The sequence below is a fragment of the Octopus bimaculoides genome, chromosome 5 (genome assembly GCF_046866305.1).
Source record: "Octopus bimaculoides isolate indiv1 chromosome 5, ASM4686630v1, whole genome shotgun sequence".
In the NCBI taxonomy this organism is placed as follows: Eukaryota; Metazoa; Mollusca; class Cephalopoda; order Octopoda; family Octopodidae; genus Octopus; species Octopus bimaculoides.
Genome location: NC_142932.1, coordinates 108363684 through 108377277, shown reverse-complemented (window position 1 = coordinate 108377277; position 13594 = coordinate 108363684). Strand labels below are relative to the sequence as shown.

Genomic DNA, 13594 nt, shown 5'->3' with positions numbered 1-13594 from the left:
ATCATGTCTACCCGTCAGGTAAGGGTACACCAGGCACATGCATCACAACCATATGTGCGTAACATGATGATCTCATATCAAGATAAACAGCGCATGACCTCGCAGGTGGGGCCCAGTTAGAATTTTCTTCAGGTCGAGTAGCCCATCCTACTCAAAAGGTCCCTGAATAAGGTTTGTTTAAGGATGTTGAGCAAAACACCCATGTTTCCAAAGGTGAATTATTCAAACCCCAAAGAATTCCTCTCAACACATGGCTATGATGCTCACCCACTACTTCTGCTCATAATCAGAGATGCACATATTATCAGCCACCAAGAGACATGCTCAACTGGTTAAGGTCAAACAAAGCAGAATATTTGCTGTAGCCCATGTTCTATACCAAGACAAAACAATGTACATGACAACACTTCCAATCAATTAAGATCAGAAGTCATGAGAGCCACTGCCTGGTACTGCATCCGGGCAGTATTATTATTATTCAATTTCACTTGAAAAGAAAAGTGAGGGTAAAGAGGGAGGTGTTGTCTTCAAGTGAATTTATTGAATGTAGATAAAAGTAGCAATAATGGCAAGAGTGAATGGTACAGCTCTAAGTGTAGATCTGTAAGTCAGGAAACAGGTAGTGGAGAGGGAACTTGCCCTCAGTGTTCAGAGAGATCTTGGATGGTGGGGTTTTTCAATTGTTCTTTGGTCATTCTATATCAAGAAGACCACAGAATTCTTCTTTTTTTTTCTTTTACCAATGTATATTATGTATTTTTATTTTTATAGTTTACTTATGTATGTATGTATATGCATGAGGGGGTGCAGAAAAGTTCCTGGCTTTAAAGGTATCATGTAAGGCCTGGTTGAAGGCCCAACCTTCCAAGTTCTTTTATGGGACTTATAAAAACTGAAGGACCACTGCAATAACTGTATGAATCTGAGAGGGGAATATGTTGAACAAAATCATAATTAACTGATCCTCTTGTATTTTCTTTTAACCAAACCACGAACTTTTCAGCACTCCACTGTACATGTGTCTGTGTGTGTGTGTGTGTGTGTGTGTGTGTGTGTATGTATGTAAAACCCCATGTTCTATTGCCTTTATGGCAAATAAAGGAAATCATTATATATCATCATCATCCTTAATGGCCATTTCTCATGCTGGCATGGGTTGGACAGTTTGGCCAGAGCTGGCAAAATGGAGAGCTGCACCAAATTCCAGTTTGTTTTGCCATGATTTCTACAGCTGGTTGCCCTTCCTAATGCCAACCACTTTACACAGTGTGTTGGGTGTTTTTTACATGGCACGGACACAGAACTAGCTGACAAAATTGTTAGTGCCCCAGACAATGCTCAGCAGTATTTTGTCCATCTGAGTTCAAATTCTGCCAGTCAATTTTGCCATTCATCCTTTCTGGGTAGATAAAATAAGTACCAGTTGAGCAATTAAGTTGATATAATTGACTAGTCCCCTCCCACAAAATTTCAGTGGAGGTACATGGCTTAGTAGTTTTGATTCCTGGACTAGGCAACATGCTGTGTTCTTGAGCAAAATACTTTATTTCACATTGCTCCAGTTCACTCAGCTGACAAAAATGAGTAATCCTGTGACAGACCAGACTCCCATCCAGGTGGGGGAATTTTTCTATACCACAGAAACAGAGAAATTAGCTTTTATGATTCAGCATAACTCAAGAAGGTACCTTTACCTTATAAAATTTCAGCCTTTGTGCCTATAACAGAAGGGATTATCTATCTAGATAGATAAAACACTTTGTCTCTCTGTCTGTCTGTTTTCTATGCATTCTCAAATGACTTGACCAAATCAAATCAGATTTTACAAGGTAAATAGTATCAGCCCCCGTGAGTGTCAACATGTAATTTTTTTTTCATTTGGATTAAAACAATATAACATTGGCACTAGTTCAATATTACGTGCCAAAAGTGAAAGAATAAGATCTATATTGTAATGTGATATAATAATATTAATAGCTGCATTGTTTCTTTCCAGGTAAACTGACATCTGACTGTCCAAAAAACACTGCAAAAGTAACTTGTAGCAACTTTTCTTGAAAATGGACAAAATCTGGCATCATAACACTATCAAGTACCTGCAGAAACATGGTTGCCACATTAGGGGATGATGCTCCAGTTTTATCAACAATGAAAAAGTGGGCTAGGGAATTCAGGAGGGGAAAGGAGAGTCTTGAAAATGACCCAAGGTTTGGATGTCCTGCAATTGCCACCACTGAGGAAAACATTGATTATGTTCACCACTGGGTGATGGATGACAGGCGACTGACTATAAATCAAATAGCCAATGCTATTAACATATTCCATGAGGTGGTACTGAGGACAAATATCCATCAAATGTAAATGTATATTGGAGAGCTTTCAACTTTTTCCATCCAAGGGTTTTTTTTTTTAAATCTAATATACTACACACTATTACTTACAGATTTATCTACTTCAAGTTTCACCATTAAAAATGATTTAATTCATATCTCTAAGTTTCTAAACTCTTAAGATGTAAACAATATACAATTCTCAATTGCAAGGTCAAAGCTTCTAAACTGGATGGAAAACTGAGTTCCATTAAAAACAGTATATTTCATATATCTCAAAGTTTCTAACTTTTTATTTATATAAACAATATATATTAATACTGGTTTCAAATTCTGACACAAACCCAGCATTTTGGGGGAGGGGGTTAAGTCGATAACATTGATCCCTGTGCTCAACTGGTACTTATTTTATCAACCCCAAAAGGATGAAAGACAAAAGTCGACCTCAGCAGCGTTTGAACTAAGAACATAAAGTCAGAAGAAATGCCACTAAGCATTTTGTTTGACACGGTAACTATCCTGCCAGCTCACCACCTTGAATATATATATTAATATTAAAATCATTTTGTTATACAAACTAATCATCATCCTCAATATCATCATTAAACATCCATGTTTCATGCCAGCATGGGTTGGACAGTCTGACAGGATCTGATGCGTCCAAGAACTGCATCATGTTCCAATGTCTGCCTTGACAGGGTTTCTACAGTTGCTAACCACTTAACAGCGTGTACTGGGTGCTTTTTATTTCGTGACTCTAACACTAGTGAGTTGCAATGCAGCTTAAAGACTAAGTTCCCCTTTTAATTGAGTGGAACTACAATAGAGAGGAATGTGGTTTATGCATGGAGATGGGTGGGGGTGTTATAGTATGATAGAAGGGACCAGAACAGGTTTCTTGCTGTAGAGAAGCTACATGGCTATTCACATTACAGAAAAGAGGGTGGGAGTGGCCAGGGTGGAGCTGGGAAGAAATAATCGCACTGATGATGGGTCAGGATGGACACTCAAGACAGGAGCTAACTAAGAATAGGGACAGAAGAACAAGAGTGTGGGTGGGTAGAGATTGTAAAAGTGTATGTGAGAATGAGAGATGAGAAATAGGTGAAGGGATGAATATAATGAAGACCGAGTGTTGAAGGTAGGAAAGAGTAGGTGACAACTGCAAAAATTGGGTAGAGTTGAAGTATAGATGTAGTGAACAAAGGTAGATAGGTGGGTAGTTTATATTAATATATTTTTTAATCTGGTGATTATGCTAAATGAGGGGGAAAATGAAGTGTCACAAGAAAAACTAAGCTTAAAAGGCAAAATGTTGTATATTTAGATTCAGCATACACTAACACAGTATACTAATAATATTCAGCAAAAGACTTGTCCAGTGATATTTGAACTGACAGTGTCTTCATTATTAATCAATCTTATGTAAATGTTGGCAACATACTTCCTAATCTCCATTCCCATCAAACCATGGTTTCTCTAATAATTTCATCAAACCAGCACTTCCAACCATTTTTACAAATTCATCTACTATTTTGTCTGGCTGTTAGATAGATTTTGACTCTAGTCTGACATCAACTTAAAAAACAGAAAACTAACAATGCCTGGTAGTCCAGACAGCCCATACACTACACTGTTGATTACAAATCCAAACATCTTTCTACAAAACACATCAAAAATTCCTGAAAATGACTTCTTATCTTTCAGCATAGCAAAACACACACTTCACAAAACATAGATTGTATAAAGTTCAACATTTCTTTTCTCCAATGAAAATGCTGCAAATCTGTAAGGGACCAGACAGTGGAACTTGAGTCCTTAAGCTTGCCAGCTTCTGTCAAACTGTTTAATCCATACCAGCATGGAAGACAGATGTATGTATGTATGTATGTATGTATGTATGTATGTATGTATGTATGCATGCATGCATGCATGTATGCATGTATGTATGCATGCATGCATGTATGCATGTATATATATATATATATATATATATATATATATATATATATATATATATATATACATACACACACACACAGCAATAAGAAAATGGAGGGGATCAAGAGGTGGTATTCATCAACTTTTAGACATTATATTATGTCTATATATTTATTTTTAAAAAAACCATTATAACAATATACATACATACTTTACATAAATATATATATATATGTATGTATATATGTGTACGTATGTCTATGTATATATATTTATATACCTTTTCATTCCTACATAACTACAATAATCTTAGGGTATATTGTTTTTATATTCCACTATTATTTCTCTTTTGATAACTTTCTCCTTCCTCTGTTTATACTTTATCTAATAAGAATTATAATACACCTAATAATAAAAATAATAGATTCCTTGGTATGCATATACATATGAATATAAAAATATAGAAATATATGTACATGTGTTTAAAAATATTTATGTGTATGTATGTGTATGTATAAGTGTGTATATGTGTATGTACTTGTATTTATAACTTAACCTTATGAACTTTCTAAACTCTCTGACGAAGCCCAGAGATACACCCAAGTACCTAAATCTTATCTACCAAATACTTCAGTTCACTGAAGGGATATAAGTAGATTGGGGTACTTTGGCCTTTTGGCTGAAACAGATGCACGATATTATCCTATCTTTTGCAATCTACGTTATATATTTTAATAATTACTGGTATTTTTAAATATTGTATATGTAAAGCACATTATGCTATACATGTATGTATATTGTTATAATGGGTTGTTTTTTTTAAATTAATAAATAGACATAATATAATGTCTAAAAGTTGATGAATACCACCTCTTGATCCCCTCCATTTTCTTATTGTTGTATAAATTAAAGGTAAAAAACTATTTTACCCTCACCCATTTATTACATTCAGTAGTGTAATTGCCATGCAAATAAAAAAAATACTTGTGTATTAATAATTGGGTTTTCTACCAGCAGTATATTGGATAGATATTATCCCTTAGTTGGTTGGATTAACAACCTCTAACTCTTTTGGAATTATATATATATATATATATATATATATATATATATATATACCCAATGCATTATCACTTTTGTATTTGTTTTTTGTTTTTTTTATCATGAGCATTGTAGACTATAGAGAGATAATAATTTACTTAACAAATCCATCACCACTAATATCTCTCAGTCACCAAGCTAGTGGGGAAATGTTCAGATAATTCACTTGACTTAAAGTAGCCAACACATATACACGTACTTAAGAACAAGGACAATGTATACTTAACACAAATAGAATAGTCATATAATGAAAGTTAACTAACAAGTAGTTTAAGCCAAACCTAATATACTAGATTTAGAGTTGAATAGGTGGCCAGTAAATGGTGTTACAATGAACTAGACTATAATTCATGAGCTGCTTGATTATTTATTTTTAATGATTTCTTTTGTTTTTCTGAGGCTAACTAGTTAAATGCCACAGATATACAAAAATAGACATTTGTACTTTGGAACATATCTGGTCACCAGCAGGTGTAGAAACAAACACATTCAGTGTAGATATAGAATGACAAAAAATGGATTTAATATTCATCCCACTACAGATTAGATTCCCCACCATCATCATCATCATTTAATATCCGTTTTCCATGCTGGCATGGGCTAGATGGCTTGACTGAAAACTGGTAAGCTGCACCAGGTTCTAATTTGATTTGGCATAGTTTCTACAGCTGGATGCCCTTCCTAACACCAACCACTCCAAAAGTGTAAGTGGGTGTTTTTTACCTGCCACTGGCATGGGTGCCAGTTACGTAACACCGGCATTGGCTATGACTAACGATCTCACATGCTCTTGAATTCCCTTGTCAAAAATCATCATTCTTCATCATCGTCATTATTTTAACATCTACTTTTCCATGCTCACATGGATTGGACAGAATTTTATTTAAGTAGATTTTCTACAAGATACTCTTCTTGTTGTCAACCCTCACATTTCTAAGTAAGGTAATATTTTCCCGTAACCAGACATGTTTTCACAGAAGATCTGGAACAAAGATACTGCTTGCATTACAGTGACATTCATTTATGACTATCGTGCAACATCAAGGCAAGGAGACAGTAACACACACACACACACACACACACACACATCACCTCCAAAATCCACTCACAAGGCTGTAGTAGGTCCAGAGATATAGCAGAAGACACTCAAAGTATCATACAGTGGGGTTGAACCCAGAATCATGTGGTTAGGAAGCAAATTTGTTACCATACAGCCAAGCCTACACTTATTTTGAAGCTGATGTCCAGCTTTAACTATTTTCTACTTAACACTATATAACTAGAGTTACACACACCAGCCTTTAGAAATCTCTCAGAGCTTAGGAAACAGTTTACATTACCATCAACTATATACTTCTATATGTTTACTCCGCAAAAGCAACAATAAACTTTGCATTTAGATTTTGATTTATATTTCCCATTATCAAAATGGTTCAATCTTTTTCAAAAAATTTTTTTGCAGACACAATCTATTTTTTTCAATGACGACGACAGCATTAAAATTTGGTACTTGGGTATTTATTGCCAATATCACCATTATAAAATAAACATTATGGCCAGTTTTGTGTAACCTGCTCAAAAAAACTTTATCCAATTTTTTTGTTTAATAAAAGAATAAGTTATTTCATCATTGTCATTTAATAGCCGTTGTCCATGGATTGGACAGTTTGACCAGGGCTGGTAAGCTGGAAGGCTGCACCAGACTCCAGTCTGATTTGGCATGGTTTTCTATGATTGCATGCCCTTATTTGTAAAATCAAAATTTGTAAACATTTCAAATAATCTATAAACAGTTATAAATAGATTTTAATAAATAGTGCAAGATTTTGCAGGTTAAAACAACTTATTTAGTTTGATCATTTCAACCTCAAAGGAAACTCAACATTTGCTAATACTACATAGAGTTACTCATGAAATACATTCCAGCTCACCTCACTCACTCATATATGTGGAAGGTATGTTAGTGGGGTGATTAACTGCCACAAAACTTTAAGTAAACACAAATATACACACACAAAGAGAAACAGTTCAGCTGTTTTCATAAAGTCTATCTAAAGTTCAGAAATTTTTTTTTTAATGGTATCTAAGCTAGGATTGTATATTTAAGCACATTAAGTTTTCATTTTTTTATGAAGTCAGTAGGGTTTGTAATAAATAGTAATAATGATACTATCCAAAAATAACACAAAAATACAAGCAAACAAACAAAAACATGTTTAGATTCCATTTTAAAAGAAATCTAAGTAAAATACAATATTAAATACTGAGCAACAACAATAAAGATCTCCTGTTATGAACTAAATCAACTTCCGTTTACAACTATATCATATTTAGTACAAGCAGAACAGATTTATAAAATTGCATATAAACTGAATTGTGAAGTTAATGCTGTGTAGTCCAAACCAGTCCTTGAATGAGCATACTTATGACCAAACATTTTTTAGTGCATTAAAGCATGTAATATTTAAAGCAACCTTGTATTTAGGATCCACAGTGATGTTTTTTAAGACATTATTTTAGGGGGAAAATGCATTTTATATGCCATCAAATATGACACAGGATTTATGATTATCCTTATGATACAGAGGGATGTTTTAATTTATCAATTTAAATGAGATATAAAACTAATTTAACATACGTTAAAACAAACTACTTTAGTAAATATTTACATATATAACAATCAGAAATTGTTTCGAGCTGTTATATGGGCTAGCAAAGTCAAAATGATTAATTTTATATCTATTCCTTAATTGTTCTTAATCAAATTGAAAATAACTAAATGGAGAAAACATCTCATTACCAGATTTTGAGAAAATAAAAACCTTACCTTGTGCTGACATTTCCCCTCAGTAGGTAATTTCATCCATTCACTGTCATCAGCCATAATAGTATTCTAACAGCTGAAAGAAAAATTCCAAAAACAAAAATAAATTTCAATTATCACAATTTTCAACTAAATTATGTTATTTCATTTAAATTTGACTGTGCAATATGAAAATAAACTTTTAAGATAATTTACAATTCTAAAACAAATGTTTTACAAAAAATGTTTAGAACAGAGAAACAATGGTTTGGGTGAGTCTCGTTTCTCTAAGAATAACATTTAATTTTTAACACAGAAAACAAAACTAAATAATGATATTGATTGACATGTATTGCTTCAAAGACACAAATCCACACACACTCCACTAGCATGAGTTTAAGAAATAATGTGACAACCTATATCCTCAGCTATCTGGCACACTTACTGAAGAATCAATGACAGCAGGTAAACTTACAATTTATTCAAAGTTCTACAAGCTAAAGACTTGTAGAAAACAAAGGAAATGTTATAAGAGATCCGTAATTTCTTCATTGTCAAAACAAAAAGTGCTACTTGGAGAATGTTGTGAAAAATAATGAAGTTTAACAGATTTTCCCAACCTAAATAAATGACATACTGAACTGCAATCTCTTCTATGATCAAGTTGCAAAAGATCTACAAGTGACCAAAACTTGCAATCTCTTCTATGATCAAGTTGCAAAAGATCTACAAGTGACCAAAACTGATAAAGGTTCATCAACAAACATATCAGCCCTTGATAGTAACAGATACCAAAATTCAATCATTTAGAAAATAATTTGAGTATGCAATATTTTGTTCATCATCATCATCATCATCATCGTTTAACGTCCGCTTTCCATGCTAGCATGGGTTGGACGATTTGACTGAGGACTGGTGAAACCGGATGGCAACACCAGGCTCCAGTCTGATTTGGCAGAGTTTCTACAGCTGGATGCCCTTCCTAACGCCAACCACTCAGAGAGTGTAGTGGGTGCTTTTACGTGTCACCCGCACGAAAACGGCCACGCTCGAAATGGTGTCTTTTATGTGCCACCCGCACAAGCCAGTCCAGGGGCACTGGCAACGATCTCGCTCGAAAATCCTACAGGAGCCAGTCAGGCGGTACTGGCAACGGCCACGCTCAAAATGGTGCATCTCATGTGCCAACCGCACAAGAACCAGTCCAGGGGCACTGGCAACGATCTTACTTGGCTTGCCGGGTCTTCTCACGCACAGCCCATTTCCAAAGGTCTCGGTCCGTAGTCATCGCCTCGGTGAGGCCCAATGTACGAAGGTCTTGCCTCACCACCTCAGCCCAGGTCTTCCTGGGCCTACCTCTTCCACGGGTTCCCTCAACTGTTAGGGTGTGGCACTTTTTCACGCAGCTATCCTCCTCCATTCTCACCACATGTCCATACCAGCGCAATCGTCTCTCTTGCACGCCACAACTGATGCTTCTAATGTTCAGCTTTTCTCTCAAGATACTTACACTCTGACGGGTATTCACATTGACAGGAAACAAAATAATTATGTCAGCTCCTGCTGTAAACTCAAGCAGAAACCTCACATGAACCAATCACTTAGGAAGAAATCCAAATAAGAGTGTACCTAGAAAATAATCTCAAAATTTTTCCTCAAACTTAGAAAATTTTAAAAAATGATTGTATAAAAGTTGAGAAATAAAATTCAATATTTATGATAATTTGGAGAAAACTGTATCTCAAAAACTAGAGAGAAAAAGAGAATACATTCGGAGAAATATATTTTTTAATCAAACCTTCTTTAATCTAACAAAGCAGGTAAACAAGCAATAATGCAACTTCACAAAACATTGGATACCATGGAATAATAATTCTTAATAACAAGGAACATGATCTTTGTGGCATAGGTTAGTAGAATCATAAGTGCTATTGCATCTGGAAAAGGCATTAGTCTCATGTCAGTCTATAAATACATTTACAAATAGCCCAAAAACAATTATACACAAATAATCTCTAAAACTTTACTGAAACAATAATTATCATTGGGGGTTGAGACTGAAAAATTCCAATGAAACAAACACAGGTAAACCAGCGATTATATATATATATATATATATATATATATATATATATATATATATATATATATATATATATATATATATATATATATATATATATATATATATATAGGTACATTTATATACAAATGTGCCATTAGTTTTCTTGTACATCACATTTAATGTTTTCTGTTGATCCAGTCCATTAATCTTTTTATCAGCTTTTCATTTGAAATATTTTCATCTGCATTTATACATACTCATTTAAACCATTCTTAGACATATACTCATTAAACACACAAATATCTACACTATACATTTGTAGGCACGAAAAGGGAGTGCATATGGGGGATGCATGCACACATGCCATTAGCACATGGGAGGTGGGTTTCTCAAGATATTTACAATCCCTAACAAGTCAGTTTGCTTGGGTTCTTGTACAGTTGAGTTGCCTGTTATCATAAACTATTGTATTACAAGCCAACAAGGGACCCTCTATGTAAGTTGCTCAACCTGCTAGAAATAGCATCTAGCTCTTCCTCAGATCACACCTTACCATCTTTTAAAGGAACATTAATATAATAATGGATTCAAACATCCTGTAAACAAAAACCCTAAAAGAAAAATAGCCAGAATGGTCCCAACTTTTACATCACTGATCATAGGTTTGTTAGAATTTAAACAACTATTGTTTTTTATCTTCTACTTGTTCAACTCATTGGACTGCAGCCATGCTGGGGCACCACCCTGAAGGGTTTTAGTCAAACAAATTGATACCAAAGCAAATGTTTTTCTAAAATCTGGTACTGATTCTATCAGTCTCTTTTGCCAAATTGATAAGTTACAAGAACATCAATAAAGTGGTAGAGGTGGAGGGAACAAATTCAACACAAACACAGGCCCCCGCACACACATAACAGGCTTCTTTCAGATTCTGTCTACCTAATCCACTCACAAGGCTTTGCTCTGGTCAGCCTGGGGTTACAGTAAAAGACACTTGCTCATGGTGTCATGCAGTAAGGCTGAACCCGGGACCATGTGGTTTGGTAAGCAAACTTCTTACTACAACAGCTATACTTGCATATTGTTAATTGTTAGTACAAACAAAATGCATAGTGGCATTTATTTCAATTCTTTATACTCTCAGTTCAAATGTTGCACTTTGTCTTTCATCCTTTTGGGGTCAATGAAATAAATACCAGCTGAGTACAGAAGTCAATGTAATCAATTTCCCTCTCACCTAAAAATTGCTGGCTTTGTGTTTCCAGTAGAAAGGATTTTTTTTTTTTTTTTTTTTTTTAAATTCAAGTTCCACTGGGTGTCAATGTTATCATTCATTCTTCAAGACAAATAAACTAAGAACTGGTTATGTTGAGATGTGGAGACAATTGTTTACTCTGTGCAAGATAAGAAATAAAAATCATCATTGTTTACTCATAGCAAATAAACCACAACCATATTTACTTAATGAACTTGCTTTACATGACATCAATCATAATGGAAACTAAATATATGTATTTATACCAACTATATCATTAAAATTATTTTTAATTAACTATATCATTAAAAATTTTTTTAATTATATCGTTAATATTTTCTTTTCCCATTTCTTTTTTTTTTTTAAAGATTCTAAATTGCATTTTTGATATTCAAATAATTAACATTTTAAAAATATTTTTTAATGCAAATGTAACCTTGATCCCAAAGAAATAAGAATATGAGGCACACTTCACATTAAAAAATAGCAGCAGAAATATAAAATATGTGAAATACAATATTATCTTGTCTCCACCCAAAAATAAGATCTTTACATTTATCAGTTACTACCAAACTGATTCAGCAACTATTCCATGTATCCACTCCTCTCCTTTCCTTGCTTCCTAGTTAGTTGATAAGACACTAGCATTCAACAACATACTTCCTCTGAAGGAATTCAAAGGAATGAAAAAATATTTAGATTACATACAACCTGGGAAGTATGTGTGTAATTATATTTTCAGTTGCTTATAAAATTATTTTACCTGATGGAAAACCCAAAATAAATGGAAGTGATGTACAAAATCAAGAAAAAAAGATTCAAGAAATCAAAAACTCCAAAGACATCTTGAGAGAAAGAGAAAATATAGAGAAACATTATGATGTGACATCATTACAAAAAGCAACATATTTTAAATTATCAAATATATCTTTCCAATTGGAATGTATTAAATGTTTATATATATATATATATATATATATATATACTAGCAGAGGCACCCGGCGTTGCTCGGGAATGAAATTGTTGCTTATATACTTGACGGAAAAAAGGCAAAATATGCTGTATAGAAATTTGAGGACATTCTGTAGATGGACTCTCAGATGAATGATGGCTGGCGCCTCTCATGAATGGGGAAAATTGAAGATGTGCCAAAAAGCCTCATTGGTACTTGGAAACTTTTACGAAAATTAAAATGGGGATTAAATGAAAAAAATGATTTACGTGAATATCCTCAGAAGAGTAATTGAAATAAATGGCGATTGTGGACCCCCCCACGCGCGCGCGCATACACACGTGTGTCTTTGTAAATATGTTTGTATACATTTATGTATGTGTGTGTTTGTAAGAGACAGAGTGTGAGTGAAAGAGAGAGGTTTGTTGTCATGTATACGTACATGCATAAATATACATACATCTTTGGATGTATGCATATGACAACACAGCCCTTGACTCACTCACACTGTCTCTTACAAACGCGCGCACATACATACGTGTGTCTTTGTAAATATGTTTGTATACATTTATGTATGTGTGTGTTTGTAAGAGACAGAGTGTGAGTGAGTAAAGGGGTGTGTGTGTATGTGTGTGCGTGTGTATGTGTGTGAGAGAGCGGTGTGTATGTAGTATTTACTCTCTCTCTCTCTCTCATACACATGAACACACAAAATAGAGAGTGAAGCTTTTTGCGGTTGTTACGTCAATACCGGAAGTTGACATTGAGGAACCTTTTTAAAGAAGTGAATCTTAAATATAAAGCAATATTATTTATTTTTAATTAAAAAAATCAAATGAAGAGCCTAAGATTTATCCGAGGTCAAATTATTCATGCACTACAAGTATGGAAGCATTTGGTGAAGTCGATTTCACGTGAAAAGCGATTACACACACATCTCTGTTTTATATATAGTATAGATATATATAATATATATATATCATAGGCACAGGATTGGCCGTGTGGTAAGAAGCTTGCTTAACAACCACATAGTTCCAGGTTCAGCCCCACTGCGTAGCACACTGGGCAAGTGTCTTTGACTATAGTCTTGGGCTGACCAAAGCCTTGTGAGAGGATTTGGTAGACAGGAACTAAAAGAAGCCCATCA

At 34.2% G+C, this 13594-nt stretch overlaps 1 protein-coding gene across 4 annotated transcripts in view; it reads right to left on the bottom strand.

The window, feature by feature from the left end:
* Positions 1–13594, bottom strand: part of LOC106875789 (cytoskeleton-associated protein 5) — a 92355-nt gene that overhangs the window by 55768 nt on the left and 22993 nt on the right. For 3 of the 4 annotated variants that reach the window (XM_089351819.1, XM_089351817.1, XM_089351820.1), the window contains exon 2: positions 8200–8272. In XM_089351819.1, coding sequence (XP_089207945.1) covers positions 8200–8256 — 57 coding nt within the window. In that variant the 5' untranslated portion in view covers positions 8257–8272. Of the gene's footprint in view, positions 1–8199; positions 8273–11477; positions 11635–13594 lie in introns of all 4 variants that reach the window. The other variant, XM_089351818.1, reaches the window with a different exon arrangement.